General features: G+C 40.2%; 1 protein-coding gene across 5 annotated transcripts in view; it reads left to right on the plus strand.

Annotated features, from left to right (window-relative positions):
- Window positions 1-19,091, plus strand: part of RHBDD1 (rhomboid domain containing 1) — a 115,493-nt gene that overhangs the window by 14,238 nt on the left and 82,164 nt on the right. For 2 of the 5 annotated variants that reach the window (XM_057551687.1, XM_057551688.1), the window contains exons 2-3: window positions 9,019-9,466; window positions 10,729-10,861. In XM_057551687.1, the coding sequence (XP_057407670.1) occupies window positions 9,034-9,466; window positions 10,729-10,861 (566 nt within the window). In that variant the 5' untranslated portion in view covers window positions 9,019-9,033. Of the gene's footprint in view, window positions 1-8,067; window positions 8,087-8,958; window positions 9,467-10,728; window positions 10,862-19,091 lie in introns of those variants that run through there. The other 3 variants (XM_007166729.3, XM_007166730.2, XM_057551686.1) reach the window with 2 other exon arrangements.

Genomic DNA, 19,091 nt, shown 5'->3' on the forward strand with positions numbered 1-19,091 from the left:
TAGTGTCTGTTTTATAAGTGGGGAAACTTAGGTAAGCTTATATTGATTAAGAAATTGCCCAAGGTCATACAATTCCAAGCAGTTGAGCCAGGATTTGAACTCAAGCCATTAGGCTTCGAAGTCCGTTCTGGTAACTGTGATACAATTCAGTCTTACAATGATGAAGTACAGAAGGCTGATCTAGGTAAGAAAGCATGGTGGATTGGGGGTGGGGATAACATGATGAGATTGGATTTTAAGCAAACCAAGTCAGGCATTATATAAGTAAGACTGGGGGAAATGTGTCAGGTGATAAGGGTCTGACCTTTGGTTAGGTCTGCCACCACATAACATATGACCTTATTGATGGCTGCTTACTTGTCTGGAACATTCTTCAACTTCTTAGGTTGTTTTAGTGGTCTTAAATCCTAACTCCCTAGAGGTCAGGTATTTTGCCTTCCACGTGGATGGCATTGATACTTAAGACAGGCCTTGTAAAAGACAGTCGGATATTGTTCCACTAAGATATGGGAAATTTTGTATTTGTTTTCATTTTGAGAGATGGTATATGAGGGGAAAAAAGGAAGGAGGAGCTCTTGTGTGTTAAAAGCTAGGTCTTGTGTGTTTAAGCTAGGTCTGGTAGCTGAAAATCAGAAAGATTTAGCCCATTGGTATTTGAGAGAGAATTTAATGGTTGTCTCTAGCTGGGTAAGACGATTTCTTATATGGTTATGATGATGATGTCTATGAGGTTGGAGAACCGTCATATAAATGGAGATCTCAGCAGCCTTCAAAAGGGGGAAGTGCTCTCAATTCCCAATTTCTTCTGGAACAGAGTCCAAGTTGTAGATATTTCCATGAATAGATACTGGAATGTAATTACTGAGTGTCACAATATTCATGAGGACTAGATTCCCATTAGCTTCTTAATATAATTTGATTCCAGTTTTCATTTTTTATTCATGGAGTCAGTTTTCATTCGATTGACCTCATTTCTTTGTATCTCTCTGTCTTTAATGTGAAATAAGAAAACAGAATCCTACGCTGATTCTCTTTGATTTTTATCATTAATGTAGCTCATGAAGCCATGTAACAGATTTCAATGGCCAGAAAAAATTTGTCATTTATGTGCTACTTGTCATTAAATGATGATGGTGCTCTGACACAGATTTCATACTGAACCCCCAGAGCTCCCCATTTACTAATCAACTCAGGTAGATGATGCATTCTGGTGAATTGAACAGAGTGCAGTGGTGTGAAGCCAGACCATCTGCTATTACATTTAATATTTAAATACTAAGTTTTAAAAGTATAATTCATGTTATTGATATAACTGTGTATTGCATTTAACAACTGTGATCACATTGAAGCTATGTAAGCTTTTTGAAATGCATTCATATATTTGAAAAGAGGAACAAATTACTTCACAAGCATTCAGTTAGTAAATTCTTGTTTTCCACTAAATGCAAATACATATTATACTGTACCATTTTCTTATTTTCAAAAATATCTTGAAAATCTGCATTTTGTAATTGGGTTTTCTTGGGGCCTAAGGAAGCTAATACCTTTTAGGAAAAATAAAATTATGCTAAGATATGTTATTGGAAGAACAAAGGATTTTATTACTGTGCTAGACTAAAGCGTTCTCATCTATTGGCCCTATAGTAACAGGTGGTGAAAACAGTCTCTTATGTTTGGATTAGAAGAGCCATGAATGAAAAGATTCCTGAGAGAGTTATGGGAGTGAGAAGAAATGATCCAGTTCATTTCATTCCTAAAGAAGGTAGACTGTACTAAAACAGTAAGAGAGAGAAAAAAATGCATCTAGTTGTTTTGTGAATATTTTGCCCAAGTCAATGTGGTATTTATTATGCTCTAATTTGTTGTTCAGCTCTTGTAATTTAAAAAGCAGAGGAAGTTTTCATGTTTAGCATATCCAATCTGCTTTTTCCATAGCTTTTTTGCTTTGTTTGAAGCGATAAATCATATTAACCCTCTGCGTCTTTCAAAAAGATTTTACAGGGTTTAGAGTCAAATGTGTTGGCCTAAGCCCTGCCCCTGCTACTGAAGTACATTCACATTCACTTTTAACCCATCACACTGCAGGGGGATGGTAGTGCTAAAATCCTGGCAGTTTAACCTGGGTGATTTCTTCATGGTTTCATCTTTCTTTCTGAAGCTTTCTTCTGAAGAGCTTGTTAAACTATTTCTTGGAAGGGGATGGCATGGGGGGAGGTTGGGAGAAGGGACATGTTTGTCTTTATGGTTACGTGTACCTATGAACATGCATATTTATATTTTAAGCACTGAAAATTTAAGCATTTGCTCAACATCATTAGTCACTAGGGAAATGCAAATCAGTACCGCTTCACACCCATTAAGATGTTTATAATAAAAAAGATGGATAAAAGCAAGTATTGTTGAGTATATATGAGTATGGAGAAATTGAAACCCTCATATACTGCTGGAGGGAATGAAAAATGGACAAAAATTTGGAAAACAGTTTAGTAGTTCCTCACAAAGTTAAGCATAGAGTTACCGTATGACCCAGCAGTTCTATTCCTAGGTATATGTCCAAGAGAACTGAAAACATATGCTTCTACAAAGAAATTGTACATGAATGTTCATAGCAGCATTATTCATTATAGCCAAAAAAGTGGGAACAACGCAAGTGTCCATCAACTGATAAATGGATAAAAACACAGTGTGGTGTATCTATATAATAAAATATTATTGGACCATAAAAAGGAACTAAGTACGGATACTTCCTACGATGTGGATGAACCTTGAAAAACAGTATTAAGTGAATGAAGCCAGACACAAAAGCCACATATTGTATGATTCCATTTAGATGAAATGTTCAGAATAGGCAAATTCGTTGAGATGAAAAGTAGATTGGTGGTTGCCAGGCATTGGGTGGGATGGGGAGATAAGTGGGGAGAGTTTCATTTGGGGGTAATGAAAATGTTCTGGAATTAGATGGTGGTGCTGATTGTGCAGCCTTGTGAATATACAAAAACCACCGAATTGTGACGTTTAAGACAGTGAGTTTTATGGTGTGTGAATTATATCTCAATTTTAAAAAATCAATGCTTAAGCATCTGGAAAGTCAGGCATTAGCAAAATATTCAACCTGAGTGATAGCAGGCCTCTGATAAATACTTGCCAAGTGACTTGAACAAACCTACATTCTCCTCTATGATTCTTTTTTTAAGAGAATATGCTTAAAATATATGGAACCTAAATGAAATTTTCCAAAGGCATGAAAATAGTAATAATGACATATCATTAATCTACCTCATGTAAGTATTGATAAACCTTTTCTTGATTCTTAACTAAAAATCTCACACAATTTTAAAAGATCTCAATGAATAATTTTAAGATTTGTTGCACTTTTAGTGACCTGGAAGGCTGTTTTCAGAAAAGCGTTCGATTACTCCTATTAAGACTGTAGTTTCTTTCTTTCATGTGAAATTAATTTGGTTACTGTCAGATGCCGGACTGGGAATATAATTTATAACTGGTACATATTCTTGAAGTTTAATGGCCTGAGTTCTTCTTGAACATTTAAACTGAAAATTGATATATAATGTCACCATGGTAAATGATAATGATGAAATATTTCCTGCTTTGTAAGTAGAACTGAGAATCATCATAGTAAGTTTCTTTTCCCTTTTGGTAAAATTCCTTTCTTTACCCCGTGAGACACGTTGATTTCCCAAGTTATGAATTCAGTTTCTTTTGTTTGTTCTAGCGACTTAGTTTTTCTTATTACAACCTGTTTAATTTTTAATTTCTCATTAAAAGTAAATATGGCTAATTTTCCTATCCATATTTCAGGAGGTCTTCCATTTCTCTCTGTCACAACCTTGATATAGCACTGTCTGGTGTGTATTACTACATAATTAAAATGCCATGTTGTTTTTGTTTTGTTTTGTTTTTTTTCCTCATAAACAGAGCACTTCCAGGACAAGGTAACTGTTTAACAAACCACTACAGTACGAATTTAAAGAAGTTTGGTTTCTTACTTTTTCTCATCACCCTGCCCCTCCCTCTGTTTTACTTGCTCTCTCCACGTTTTCAGAAGAGCAGTCTTTGGTAAAGATTTTAACCGACAGCAGATCTTCTAGGTAGTTTTAATCCTTGTGGCTCGCACTGGAGGTAGCACTGAAACTTGTAAATTGTCGTGAACCTTGTAATGTTCATGGAACCTACTGACACCAGAGTGACAACGCCGTTGAAGCTCTTATCAACAGAGCCCTTGCGGAAGTAGAAGTCAAAACAGCTGTCTGGTCAGGGTTAAAATGCCATGTTTTTTTAATCAAATAGTTCTGGCAAAGCAACCTATTAATACGTTTTAAATGGATCAGAGGTTTATTCCTGTAAAGTTGAGATAAATGTCACAACACTCTTCTGGAACTAACTGATAAGTGGAATAATATGTACAGTGCTATGGGGAAGGTTGCAGCAATTGTAGGAAAAATGCTTAGGGATAAATGTATCATAGACCTTTTAAGTCAGTCTTGTTTATTTTATAATATAGATACATTTAACATGCTCATCTTGAGTCATTGGACAAACACTTATTAAGCACTGACTGTATACCAGTCACTATGCTAGGCCTCTGGGTATTCAGTGGTGATCAAAATAGATAGTTCTGCCCTCAGCACTTATGCTATAATCGTGGAGCTCCCGGTGTGGGAGCACCCGGGTGGTTGGATCATAGTGATCAAAGGCAGAGACCAGTGTGAGGTGAGTCCAGAGGGGTAGGCAAGACAGTGGTAATCACGAGTGTGTAGTTACGGTCAAGAGTTTGGACTTCATTCCAACTGTAACGATAAGCCATTGAAGGCTTACTGCAGGGGAATCCAACTTTAGTTTTATAAAAATTACCCAGAGCAGTAGTGAATAATGGTTGTTGGGTATAAGAGGAGAAGCAGAGTTTGTTGTAATCCAGGCAAGTTACAATGGTGGCTTAGACTAGAGTAGTGGCTCTAGAGCTAGAAAGAGGTAGATGATACAGATAGTTTGGAAGAGTTAGCAAAGTGTGGTGGATGGGATTTGGGGGAAGCAGAGTGAAGAGGGAGAAGGATGTGTCGAGGATGTTGTCTGTATCTCCAACCTGAACAACTGGGTAGCTGGAGATTCTGTGTCCTGAGATCTGGCACATGGGAGGAGGGGTAGACTTGGAAGGGACTGTCCAGTGTTCAGTTTGGGGCATGTTGAGTGTGAGGGGGAGGATATGTTTATAAGGCGGGGGGGTGGGGATGGAGTGCAAGGACCAGCCTGCTCTTCCTTGCGCTGGTGTAACTGGTTATGGTCTGAGTACAGGTTAGAATAAACAAGTCACTTTCAAAACCAAACACATTGCACTGGTTTCCAGCTTATGAATCATGCCTCTATGTTCTCTGCTACAGCTCAGCTCTCTAAAAATATCTATGTGATTATGGGCAGGATGAAACAATATTCATCTTACAGTGAGACGTGTGCCTGCCTGGCCCACGAAGTCAGGTTACAGATTTGATCTCCACATGAACCAGTTAGATTTTCTGTTATCTTGCTACAAACAGGCTACATCCCTCACCTTGGATGGCTGACTTGATTACTTATTAGGAAGGAAACTGGGCCATAGAGCTGGTTTGAAATAGTGTCGATTTATCTTCGCTACTTAAAACTACGGTCTAGTGGCCCTTTGGAAAACAGAGCCCAACATATATTATGCACTTCTCACGTTGGTTATGGCTCCATCGGCCTTTACATTAAGCATACCACATCATTTTATTCATCTTGTGATTTTCTGCAGCAAGTATTTTTATTTCCTTCAACAAACAGAAATGATAGAAATGGGCCATTTAGGGGCCGGGATTGCAAGTGTTTGGGTCTTTGCTGTACCTCTAATGCCTGGCACAGGGACTGGCCTGCATTTGGCACTTGATATTTATTTTAAAAACTGAGTGATTGAGGAATGGCTGAATAGTCATTCTGTAAGAAGGAGGGGTAATTCAGTTTTGGGAAATCAAGAGATTAGGTGGACTATATTCTTCCTACAAGGTTATGTCCCTGAAATCTGAGAAGTCAAAGCTGTAAAATATAAATTTGGGAACCATCCTGATAAAAAGAATTATAGAGAAACCATGAGAGTGGAATTCCATAAGTGTATGAGAAATAGTGTAGAATAAGAATAGAGCGAAACTGAAAAGCAGAGGAAGGGGAGTTGGGAGGAGGCAGGAACCTGCGGGAGAGCACAGCGTCCCAGGGAAGAAGGAGCAGTCAGCAGTGGGGAGATAGAGCCGAGAGGTGAGAAGGGATGCGAACAAAAAGGGGCCTTTGGGTTTGGGCAGAAGTCAAGCAAGTTAATGTGAGCCTGGGTGCACAGTGTGAGACAAGCTTGGGGAAATTCCACTGTCCTTTTGTTTATACTCTCCACCACTAATGATTCCAATCGAGAGGGGACTTTTTCTTAAGCAAAGACATAATTATTTTTGATTTTCTGCTGTGCATAGCCTGGCATCATAGGACACTGTACTGATATTGAAGGGTTTATTTTGTGATTTCTTATAAGCTGGTTACTTAATGATCAGGACCATATTTTTCCATTGCTCCTGTTACAGGTAATGATGTTTGATATATATAATTATTTAGGGGAATTGAAAACATGTCACCGTAGTTGAAGATTTGAAAATCAACCTGAACATCAATGTGAAAAATATAGACTATTTCTCCAAAATTATCTGGGAGCTTTTCAGTTGAAATTTTATTAAATTCTCTAGTTCATGAGAATGCTACAAAGTTCTAATAATAAGCCCTGGCAATAAAGAAACTTGGGGTTGTGCTAATAATGGGGGTACACCCATAACACATACGTATATATAATTTTTTCTTGGGCATTTCTTTTGGGTGTGAAGTTGGTAAGAATCCCTGTGTGAAGAGGGATGGGGAGTACATTTGAGTCTCATTATTAGGATGCTACCATTGCAAAGACTTTCTCCTAAGTGAGATTACTTTATAGTAATGAAAAAAGTAGCTACCATTTATTCAGTACCTACTTTGTTCCAGACATGGAACAGTAATCCTGAGAAGGAGGTATTATTTCTAATTTAAAGTGAAGAAATTGAAGTTTAAGTAATTTACCATAGATCTCAGGGCTAGTAAGTAGGAATCTAGCCGTTTTTTACTCTAAAGCCCATGCACTTTCCAATGTGCTGTCTGAATGAGAACCTTTAGGGTATCAGAGTGCGTTAAATATTTGATTGGAGCCAAGATAGCTCCACAGGGAAATCAGAAAACCATTAGATGAGAACTCTTTCAGCATCCTGTCCCCTCATCTGCCTATTTACCCATATCTGCACCTGAAATTCTTCTTCTTCCTTCCTGTTATGATGGACAAGGCTATTCCCTCTAAGGACTTGATTCTTTTTATCTTTTGCATCTTTAGTCTGTGTCTCTTTCTTTACTAGCTTCTTCCCATAAGCATAACCTAGACCTTTTCTGAAGCAGATACCTTCTGTATTGGTTAGTAATTGCTGTATAACAAACCACTCCAAAATTTGGTGAAGTTCATTTAAAATATCATTTATTTAGCTCACTGTTCTGTGGGTCAACAAATCAGTCTGGGCTCAGCTGGATTTACTTATGCATCTGTGGTCAGCTGCTGGTCAGCTAGACCGCTTTGCTTCTGAGGCATTAGCTGGTCAGTGGCCAGGGCCATCTGGGTGACTAGAGCATGTGTCTTCCATCATCCAGTAGGCCAGCCCGGACTTGTCCACATGGTTGCCTGGGAGGGTTTCAAGAGAGAGCAGAAGCCTGCAAATCATCTTGAGGCCTAGATTCGGAACTAGTGTCGCGTGCTTTTCATTCTGTCAACCAAAGCAGGTCACAGGGCCAGCGCAAGGCATGGAGAAGTAGACCCGTGAACATGGGCACTCTTCCTCGTGGGTAAATCCAGTCTACCCTTCAAGACCACCTCAGCCTGAGTTGTGTGCCTTGGGTCTGGGCTTCCTCTGTCCCTGCATTTAGAACACTGTGTGGCAGTTGTTGGTTTACTTCTTAGTAGAAAATGAGCTCCTTAAAGACAGCGACTGTGTTTTAATCCAGGGTTTGGCTCATAGTAGGTAACTTTTAAAAGTGGAAATTTTTCTGAAAATAAAGCAGTCTAGCAGTTGACATCTGGCAATATGGAACAGAAGATAATATATGCTTGCATTTTAAGACTTGCTTGCTAATGTTGAAGAACTTTGGAGCAGACTCTATCTAATATATCAAAATCAAATTTTTTTAAATTAATTAATTAATTTAATTAATTTATTTTTGGCTGCACTGGGTCTTCGTTGCTGTGCGCAGGCTTTCTCTAGTTGCAGAGAGCGGGGGCTACTCTTCGTTGTGGTGCGCGGGCTTCTCATTGCGGTGGCTTCTCTTGTTGTGGAGCATGGGCTCTTGGCACGCGGTCTCAGTAGTTGTGGCGCACGGGCTTAGTTGCTCCGTGGCATGTGGGATCTTCCCACGCCAGGGATCGAACCCGTGTCCCCTGCATTGGCAGGCGGATTCTTAACCACTGCACCACCAGGGAAGCCCAAATATTTCTTTAAAAAAGTGAAGGGGGTGAAGAATTCTCTCCAGCATTCTGAGAAGGAATAATTATTAAATATTTGTGCACTATCTTTGTATGTTTTTTTGTTAGGTTATAAGTTTGTTTATAAGGAAGACAAGTTACATTTTCCTGGCATATTTGTCAGAAAAAGCATACCCATCCATTAAGTGGTCCACTGGGATCTGGGATGACATTTCTCCTTTAGGATGTAAAATGAGGAGGGACATTAGCCAGTGTCCTGGGCGTTACTCTGGAAGACATAGAAAATAATGCTTCTGTTAGATGGGAGATGAGATATACATAATGTAAGCCCATCTTTAAGTGAGGACGTCTTGTCACTGTCCTAATTCTTAACTGATGGATTTTCATGTACATTTTATTTTACATCTTAGGCTCAGCTGCCTCTGTACCTTCCCAGATTCCTCGCGTCTGACCACATTTTCCCGTCACAGGCTTGATATCTAACCATGCAGCGGAGGTCAAGAGGAATTAATATTGGACTGCTTCTGCTCCTTTCTCAAATCTTCCACGTTGGGATCAGCAATATTCCACCTGTCACCCTAGCAACTTTGGCTCTCAACATCTGGTTCTTCTTGAATCCTCTGAAGCCGCTGCTTAGCTCCTGCCTTAGCGTGGAGAAGTGTTACCAGCAAAAAGACTGGCAGCGCTTACTGCTTTCCCCTCTTCACCATGTGGATGATTGGCACTTGTATTTCAATATGGCATCCATGCTCTGGAAAGGAATTCATCTGGAAGGAAGACTAGGAAGTAGATGGTTTGCCTACGTCATCACCACGTTCTCCCTACTCACTGGGGTGGTGTACCTCTTCTTGGAATTTGCTCTGGCAGAACTTATGGATGAACCTGACTTCAGAAGGAACTGTGCTGTAGGTTTCTCAGGTAAGGCAGATGCATTTCTAAGGTAGCCTGCATGAAAACAGTAAGGGAGGTGCAGCTGTTTGTCATTTTTTGAAGCAGGGGTCCCAGTTGGTGAGGGAACTGAATTCTGAGTGGCTAAGCGCTGCTGGGGCTTGGATTTTGGTGAATAGGCTGATTGGAGCACAGGAGAGACATAGATTTTGCTATTTCCCATTATGCCGCATCATTCACTCTTGGACAGTTGAGACTAGGGTCTGCCCAAAGGTCGTTTTGTAGGAGATGTGGTCCTGGAAATATGCACTGGCTCCATTATGGTGGGACGAGGGAGAGAGGCATTGGTGTACTTGTGGGAGTTCTCTAAAAAGACGGGTATGCATCTCAATAACGCCATTAAAATAAATGCACCACACCCTACAATGGCATGCTCACTGTGTTTTCAGAGCCATGATAGTCTTTATACATAATTCATGCTGTTTAATTAATGTAACAGGTCCTTAGGGAGGTGGCCTTGTCTTGATTTTGTAGATGAGGAAGCTAAGGCCCAGAGAAGTCAGGTAACTTGCTCAAGGTTACACACCTCATAAGTGATGGAGCTGGGATTTGAACCCAGTCTTCATGACTTTAAACACGTATTACGTTGCCTCTCACTGTCCCCCTCACTAGTTCTTTTTTTACATTTTTCTCATAGGACTAAATTGCCATCAGGACTTAAAATAGGTATTCTAAAAATTATCATGTGAAGGGTAGGAGGGAAATCGTCCTGAAACCGAAGGAGATCAAACCCTTCCCTCTATTTTCCCTGCCGTCCTTACCCCTTCCCTCTAAGATGCATCCTCATGCATCTGATTGTGTGAGAAGAAAGGAAATAAGCCCTGCCTTCAATATGTCTTTCCATAGGCGTTAGAAAAATGCACATTAATAATATTTTTTTAATTGAGTTAAAAATCACATAAAATGAACGATTTTGAAGTTTACAGTTCAGTGGCATTTAGTATTGCACCATTGCGGGTGTCTTATTCCCATTTTATGTGTTATATATTTAGTAGCATACTCAAAGTCAGTATGAACTTCCGTGTTAAGAAACATCAAAGGAATGATTGCCTTGAAGACTGTCTTTCTACCGAATGTTGGGTTGACTTGTTGTAAGGAATAGAGTATGTTTCGAAGCAAAAAGTTGGATGTAATGGAATAATAATTTTCACTTTCAGTTAGTTTTCTTTGTAAATGTTGATCATCTCCACATTTGGATTGTTGATATTTGTATGCTCTTTATCCTCTTTTAGGAGTTTTGTTTGCTTTGAAAGTTCTTAACAACCATTATTGCCCTGGAGGCTTTGTCAACGTTTTGGGCTTTCCTGTACCCAACAAATTTGCTTGTTGGGCAGAACTTTTGGCTATTCATTTCATCTCGCCAGGGTAAGTGTTTGCTCTTAGAGAATACAAATGAAGAACCTGGTATTCCATAGAGAAAGAATTATAGTCATAATGAGGTAATCAATTGTCTTTTACAGTGAAATTTGTTCTTTAACTATAAGGACAGAATCCAGCTTAATGGTTTTAATGTCAGATATTCCTGTGTTTGAATCTCGTCAGCTACTGAGCTGAGTGATTTTGATGTATTTGTCTTATCTGAGTTTCCATTTCCTCACCTTTTAAGTTGAACCTGATACACAGATTTGGGGATTTATATTAACCAGCTTGTCAATTAATTAATTCTAATAACAATAATCCAAAGAGGCACACAGAAACCACATAATTAGAAAGATACAAAATCAAAAGGTATGTTGGTCCAACGCTTTTAAGCCATTTTAGTTGTGAATTTTCTTGGTGGTAGACTCTTTAAACAAAAGACTTTCCTCACAATTTTGATATAGAAAATGGATCAACTCTGAACTGTTTTGGGTGGAGAGGAAGCATAGGGCTCCACTCCCTTTGCCTTACCCCTGTGTCACTGGCTGCCTTAGAGGCACCTCCGCAGAACCCTAGAGCTCCAGGGAACACAGTTTGGGAATCACTGATGTCTGCGAATTTCCTTTACAGACGAGGACAAGGAAATTCAGAAGGTTTAGGGACTCATCAAGCAGTGTCGTGGTAGACACTAGACTAGTTAGGATTCAGGCCTCTGGACTCCTGGCCTGGGTGTTCTCGGGGGGGATGGGGGTGAGGTGGGGCGTGCTTTTCCGCTTTGGGTTCTTTTCTCTACTTTCTGTTCAGAAAAAAAGAGAGTGAATTGTGTTATTTTCCCACCTCTTCCACCAGCTGCACTTCTCTTAATCTGTATAATGCACCTGGAAGCCCATGGTTTGCTCATTTATTTTTACTTCGGGGACCTGGACGCTGTTTGGAGAAGGGGGAGATTCAGGAAGATTCAGAAAGAAGTAAGGAGGGTATTTTTTTGCTGCTGTTCTTTTCAGACAGGAGGTTTTTTTCTCAGCTTTCGATTTGTGTGACCGCGTTGGGTGTCGTACTTTATTTGAGAGTATTCTCCTTGGGCTGCGTGTCAGCCCAGTAACCTTGAGGCCTTCTTTAATGCTAATTTCCCCTCGTGGGCAGCCATTGCCAGCTGGTCTGTAAAAGGCAGTGATGTGGCCACTGAAGGCCACTCATCTGCAGCTGTATTGTTATCTTGTGACAGTTCCACGAAGAAAGCCTAACAAAATCTTCAAAGTTTTCTTTGAAAAAGGGTCCAGTAATGTCTGTCCCTTATCTGAACAGCCCTCTCTATACCTTGTCACTCACAGCTCCCTGACTTGCTTGATGTGACTTGGTTTTCTGTGTAGACCAGGGACTCTTGTGTGTGAGGGCAACACCCAACATTCATATGAAAATCACTCTCTCTGGTACTTGAACTTTTATTCTATAATGAATCCATTGAACAGCAGTGCCTTTAATAGTCTCATGCAACTATTTCTGAAGACTCCATCGTGCATTTTATTTTTTTAGGGCCCCCGCCCCCTTTACATAGAAAAAGGATGGTTGCATTTTTATGTAATATGCTTATTCTGCGTGGAGGGACCTGATATTCTGAGCTTGGGAATTAAATGGAATTTCCTTTGAAGTTTGAAAGACTCAATCTTTTGGTTTTTAAGATTTGACTACTTTGAATGATAAACTTCTGATAATCCAGGCATCTACTTATGCATGTGTCCGTTAAAGACAGAGCTGAACACTGGTGCAGGAAACCTAAGAGGGGCGCGCTTTTTGAGATGGATCTTGGAAGAATGGGGGGAACCAGAGCTCTCTCTGCTCTGCATTGTTATCCTCCTGGTGGTTGTCAATTAGAGTTTTCATTGGGAAAACACTGTAAATCTTTACAACAAAGCCTGCTTTATCGACGGACTTAATGAGCTGCCCTTTGGGAGAAAAAAAAACCTGCCAAGCAAACATTTGGTGGACCTCTGTGTTTTATGAAAGCCACAGAATTAGTAATTTCCCCAGTTAGGGAGTTTTATGGAGGGAAGCCACTCCAAACAGCCAGCCGTTCGTTCAGCACTGTGAAAGGTATGGACTTGACCAGCAGAGTGAAGTAATCGCACTCCTTTGCTGGGGCTTTTGCTTTCACAGTTCTCGTGTGTCCCTTGTTTCAGTGACGTCTTTGCCTCACATGGTCTTTTACTTTCCCTGCATGTCCTGGGGCCCTGGTAGGTGGTTGTGTTTAAAGAAGTGACCCTGCTCCCGAGGTGGCACAGTGGGGAGGTGATTCCGAAATTCTTTTTCACCTTAAAGCTCAGATTTTATCATTGACAATAAATATCACTAGGTGTTTTTTTTGAAGGCTCACATTGTTCATTTTTGAGAAAACGTGTGCCATTTTCCATTTATTTAACCATGGTCTGTCAGTTTTTCTTTCAAGCAGGCATGGCGGGGGAGGGTCCACGAAAAGTGGCTAGTTCATCTCACAGCTCAAACGAGCACACTAGTGCTTCGTCTGGAGACAAGCATCTCACTTGGATATGGAGTTGAGGTGCTTTATGCAAATTTCCCATTTTGTATACAGCATATGAAAAAGATGTATACTACTATTGATATTTTAAACATTAAAATTTTACTGTTTATCAAGATATTCTTAAGTAGAACTTTCTTTTTTCTTTTTAAATGTGAATGTGTGGCTGTGAAAAATACAGCGACTACTGGTACTGTTTGGAGTCACCGCCTTGATTCATTTGATTCGAGCAGCCAAGGCACAAGCAGTTGGACCCACCGTTGCTTTTATACCACTAGTGCAATCGTCAACACGTGGAAAAGGGCACATGATACCTCAGTATTATTATGAAAATAGTTCTGACTTCATGAACTGCTGGAAGGGCCTCTGGGACCTCCAGTGGCCCATGGAACACACTTTGAGAATCGCTGCTCCCAGCTCTCATGCTGCCTCTCTAGCACTACTCTTGACCGTTTCTTAGCTTGTATGCAAGGAAAGATGGGGAGCTTCATGCAGTCAGGGATGGCAGAGAAAGGGAAGCAGTGAAGTATGTGAGAACATATATTGTATAACCACTGAAATTGCTAATTAACAGTTGCTAATTAGCATGAACTGTTAACACTTTGTCTGAAGGAGAATGGCCACTTGTCACTCTCATTACAGGGACTGACTATAAGATCTGCCTGTGTTCCACGCAGGACAGAATTCCTTAGATGCAGGGAACTCCCGTCCTACTTTCAGTTCTCTCCTTGCGTCTGCTTACATTTTGTGCTAAGGTGCTTCTGGCATATTCATCTAAAATGCAACATACAGTTCTTTCTTCCCCAGTAGTACTGAGATAGGGAATATAAAAGGAAAGTACATTTGGCTGGCATACACTGTGTTTGAGTGTCAGTTGACACCCCTATGGATCTAGCTACGTAGTAGTCTACTGGATTTTTGCCTTGGGAATTAGAACTGAGGTTGGGGAATAACAATTTGGAAGATGACGGTAACACCATCTCCTGTCCCACATGTTCTTTTGGAACTTTGCCACTCTACCTAGAGGTGGGGTCCGGTGCATCTCCCCCTGAATTGGGTGGATTTGTGACTCAGTGTAATCAGGAGATGGCAGCAAAAGTGCCATGTTAATTCTGAGGCAAGAAGTTTCTTGCCTTGTGAGCTGAAACACTTGCCCGTGGAGCCCACGTTCCCTGATTCCACCATGCTACGAGGAAGTGGCGCGTGACAGGTGAGTGAGTGGCCATTAGATACAGCCATGAGTCCCCTCAGCCTCAACATTGTGGAGCAGAGACCCGTCACCCCTGTGCTTTCTGAATTCCTGACCCACAGAATCTGTGAGTGGAAGAAAACAAGTGTTGTTTTATGTCACTACGTTCATTTGGGGAGATTTGTTCTACGTAATGTCAACGAGTTGAATGAAGAAAAAGGGAGGGAAACTAGAATGAAAAGCAGAGTTTGTGCAAAGTTTGTGCAAAGGGCAGTGTTTGTGCAGTGGGGGGAGAGCGGAGGGAAAGCGGAAGGGAGCCGAGGATGGAGGCCTGGGGAGGAATCCATGCTGAGATGCTGTGGTACTGCGAGTCATAACGTCACCACCCATCGAGTAGCAGGGCTTTAAAGCAGTGGTTGGCAACTGTGGGTTCTAATCCTTTAAAACGTTCTGAAATCAATGTAGTGGGTCACAACCGGCGTTTGAAAGAAAGAGAGAGAGGGAGGGAGGGAGGGAGGGGAGGAGGGAGGGAGGGAGGAAGGAAGGAAGGAAGGAAGGAAGGAAGGAAGGAAGAGAGGGGAGTGGGAGGGAGGGAAGGAAAGAGAAAGATGGATTAGTGTTGAATGTGGTAAGGATATTATTTCAAGGAACTTTTGTTTTAGCTATATGTGTGTGTGTGCTATATTTCTAAAAATGTATTTTTATTGTGGGACACAGTACAAAAATTTTGGGAGGTGCTGCTTTAAAGCAGCTACTAGTTGCTTAAACTAGAGTTAAACACATTTATGGGATCAGAGACATTTATTGCCTTTAGCGAAAGAGGGTTAGATTGCCAGGTCTTTGGTGGCAATGAGACGAACAGGCTGTGACTCCAGATTTCTACTAATTCATTGTCTTTCATTAGAATAAGTGTTAGTTTACAAGGCTTATCAATGACCGAGTGAGCTCTCGAGATAGCTGTCTGTATATTGGAGATGTATGCTAACAGATTTAGACTTCACCTAAACCAGAAATGCTAGTAACGGTTGTTCAGTTATAAACAAAGTTATTCGTAAAAATCCTTTGAGAATTCAAGAGAAAGGGGTTATCTAGAGCAAAGGAGACAATGAAGTGTAAAAGTTAACGCATTTTCGCAAAAAGTATAGTATTCCTCTCCAAGCCTTTTAAATGTAGACCTATTCAATAACTTAGTAGAAAATAGAACAAAACCTGAATGGATATAGGGTTAAAATATACATTGGCAGTTTGTGTAAGCAAGCAAGTGGCAAATAGATAAATCCAATGATGCTTAATTGTGCTTTGGAGAGAATGCTCCTTTGACAAAAATGGCCTGATGGATGAGAGCTAAGCAGGAGCTGTGGTCTTCTCAGGGCTGGGGCCGTGTTATGGCAGCCCATGGACAGGAGAGAGGGCTGCTGTCTGAGATTCCTGTTTTCAAGGGCAGGTTAAGTTGTTTTTCAAGAAGTTATATTACACAATTACATCTTTTGTTTTGTATCTACTGGGACAGTTGCATTTTTCTACTAAACTTGGATGACAAATGTTGCATATGTAGAATTGATACTCACCTCTGTTTTCTTTCACGGAAACATGTTTTCACAGCCTGTTAAAGACTTCAGTTTGAATCAACATCCCAGGACTCTCCTGAGCAGATTTTTCTTCTGCATTCCTTGGATGTCCATTGATATATTTCCTCCCTTTTCCCTTTACCGACTCCTGTAAAGAAAGGTTATACGAGTTATATAAAAGAGTTAGTTAATTTGTCTGTCTCCAGGAGGGCTTCCAGTTGAACAGAACTCAGGGTGAGAGCAGTACTTAACCAAAGCAATGATTCCCTTGAGTTAGGTTTTACGAGATGAGAATGAGAAATTTCGAGGCAGAGAACTTTCCCTCCCACTAGAATTGGAACTCTTCGAGGGAAAGGGAGTGTGTAAATCATCCCTGTAGCTCTGGAGTCCAAGTTTGTGGCAAGAGAGAAGACCCAGCCTTGTCCTGAGCAGCTGGCCCATCCCTGACCACCGTAGGAAGAGCTTCAAGCTAAATAGGAGGTGCATTAAGAACAGAAAAGAATTGTACCTGACTACTAAGTTTTCTTCTTTCTTTTATAAGAGGTTTAGTGTAACAGTTTCTTTTAACAACTGGTTATATGACGTAAAGAATTAAACTGAAAAGAAAGCAGTAGCTAAATGAGAGTGTAACCTAATTTCTCAGCTCCTAATTGAGAGAACAATATATTCATTGTAGAAAAGTTGAAAATATATAAAGTATGATAAGGAAAACAAATTGACCATCTTCTCCTTTCCAGAGAAAACTACTTTTAGCATTCTGCCATCACACACCCCTTCCCTTATACGCGATTATATTTCCTATTTTCTCATTTAATGTGTTATAAGCAACGGCTCTTCCAAAGCCTCAGTTTTAATGGCTATATAATGATTCCTGTTGCGGTTCCTTTATTTTCCTATTCACTAATTTTACATGCTAATGTTATTACCTAATCGTCCAAATTATAAGTGAGGATGTCTCTCAAAGCATTATCTGCTAGTCTTGGCTCCCAGATCTGAATATGTCCTCAGAGTAGATTTCCAGAATTAGAATAATGGATTTGAAGTATTTTCATGGCACTTTTATACATTTTACCAACTTGCTTTCTATAAGTTTGTTCTAGTTTATAGCCTACCAACAGCATATGAAAGTGTCTGCTTCCCCACTTTCTTGGCCAGCCTGAATATTTGCTGTAAGGTTTTTGGAAATATGATATGTAACAAAAATTATTCTCTTGCTGTTATTTACACATCTTTTGTTAGTGAAATGGGACAACTTTTTATTTCCTTTTTAGTAAGTTATATTTCCTTGTCTGTGATTTGTCTTTGTGTCCTCTGCATATTTTCAGGATGCTGTAATTGTTCATTGTTAGAGTGACGATACTGAATTTCAAGGGGTTCTTATTAGATTACATATACTAAGAAACCTTAAGTACACAGTACAATTTTAAGTTCTATAAATAATAACTTAGACAATGTCTATGGGGTTTTTTTTTGGCTGATATGAATGGATAAAGATTTATTCTAAACTATAGGTAAGAACAGAAACTCTTTTACACTGAAAATAAAGAAATGATCTGATAGGTTGTTTTGGGAGTAGACTGAAGACAGGTTTTATTTATTTATATGTTTTAAATAAATTTTATTTTTTAGAATGGCTTTAGATTTACAGAAAAATTATTGATGAGATACAGAAAGCTCCCACATAACCTGCACCCAGTTTCACCTAATTTTGACATCTTAACATTAGTATGGTATATTTGTTACAGTTGATAAGCCAATATGACACATTATTGTTAACTAAACTCCATACTTTATTCAGATTTCCCTAGTTTTTATGTGATGTCCTTTTTCTGTTCTAGATTCTTACCTGGAATACCACATGACATTTCATGTATCCTTAGGCTCCTGTGTTAGTCAGCTTGGGCTGCCATAACAAAATACCATAGATTGGGTGGCTGAAACAACAGAATTTTATTTTCTCACAGTTCTAGAGGCTAGAAGTCCAAGATTAAGGTGCCAACATGGTTGGAGTCTGGCAAGGACTCTCTTCCTGGCTTGTAGATGGATGCCTTCTTACTGTGTCTTCACATGACAGGGGGAGAGACAGAGAGAGACAGAGAGAGACCGAGAGAGAGAGAGAGAGAGAGAGAGAGAGAGAGAGTGCATGAGAGGATGCCGTCATGAGAATCCCACCCTCATGACCTCATCTAAACCTGATTATCTCCCAAAGGCCCCATCTCCAAATATCATCACATTGGGAGTTAGGGCTGCAACATATGAATTTGGGTGGAGACAAAATTCAGTCCATAGCAGCTCCTCTTGGCGGTGACAATTGGTCTTATTTTTAATGAAGAGTTGTAAGATATCACTCCTGAATGTCCATGTGTATAAGCATTAACTTCCTTTTACTTGCCCTCTTGTAACCCAGAAGCAGTGTTCAGTTAGCTGTGCAGCATGGTTTCTAAGCAAGTTTTAATTTAGGTGTATGAACACATCTTGTCTTCCCTGAAATGGAACTGCTCTGGCCCCACTGTAAAATGTGCGCGTCATACGCCGAGGAAGATACGAGACATTTCCGTCCCAACCAGAGCACACCAGCCTGGAGGACTCCTGCTGTCTGTAAATTACTCAGACCTTGTTTCAGGCCTGCTTCACCCAATGGGCTGGCTCAGAACAGCAGAGAAGAACAGTAGGTAGAAATAAGGAAGCAGCTGTTTTTCCAGTTGAACACAGAGTTGTCTGGAATAAGGTTCACTACTCAGGTTGAAACTAATTGGCCATCATGCTGTGATGTAATTGTGGGTGTGTGGATGATAGCACTTAGCCAATCTGTACTCAACTAACTAGGCTTGTTAATGATCAATTCTGGTGACTTAGTGACAGGTGCAAGACTTGAATTTACCGTACTGGATGTCTCAGGTAATGACGACTGGAGGTTATTTTTAAAAGATAGAATTTTTTAAAAAT

This window comes from Balaenoptera acutorostrata, chromosome 8 (assembly GCF_949987535.1).
Source record: "Balaenoptera acutorostrata chromosome 8, mBalAcu1.1, whole genome shotgun sequence".
Taxonomy (NCBI): domain Eukaryota; kingdom Metazoa; phylum Chordata; class Mammalia; order Artiodactyla; family Balaenopteridae; genus Balaenoptera; species Balaenoptera acutorostrata.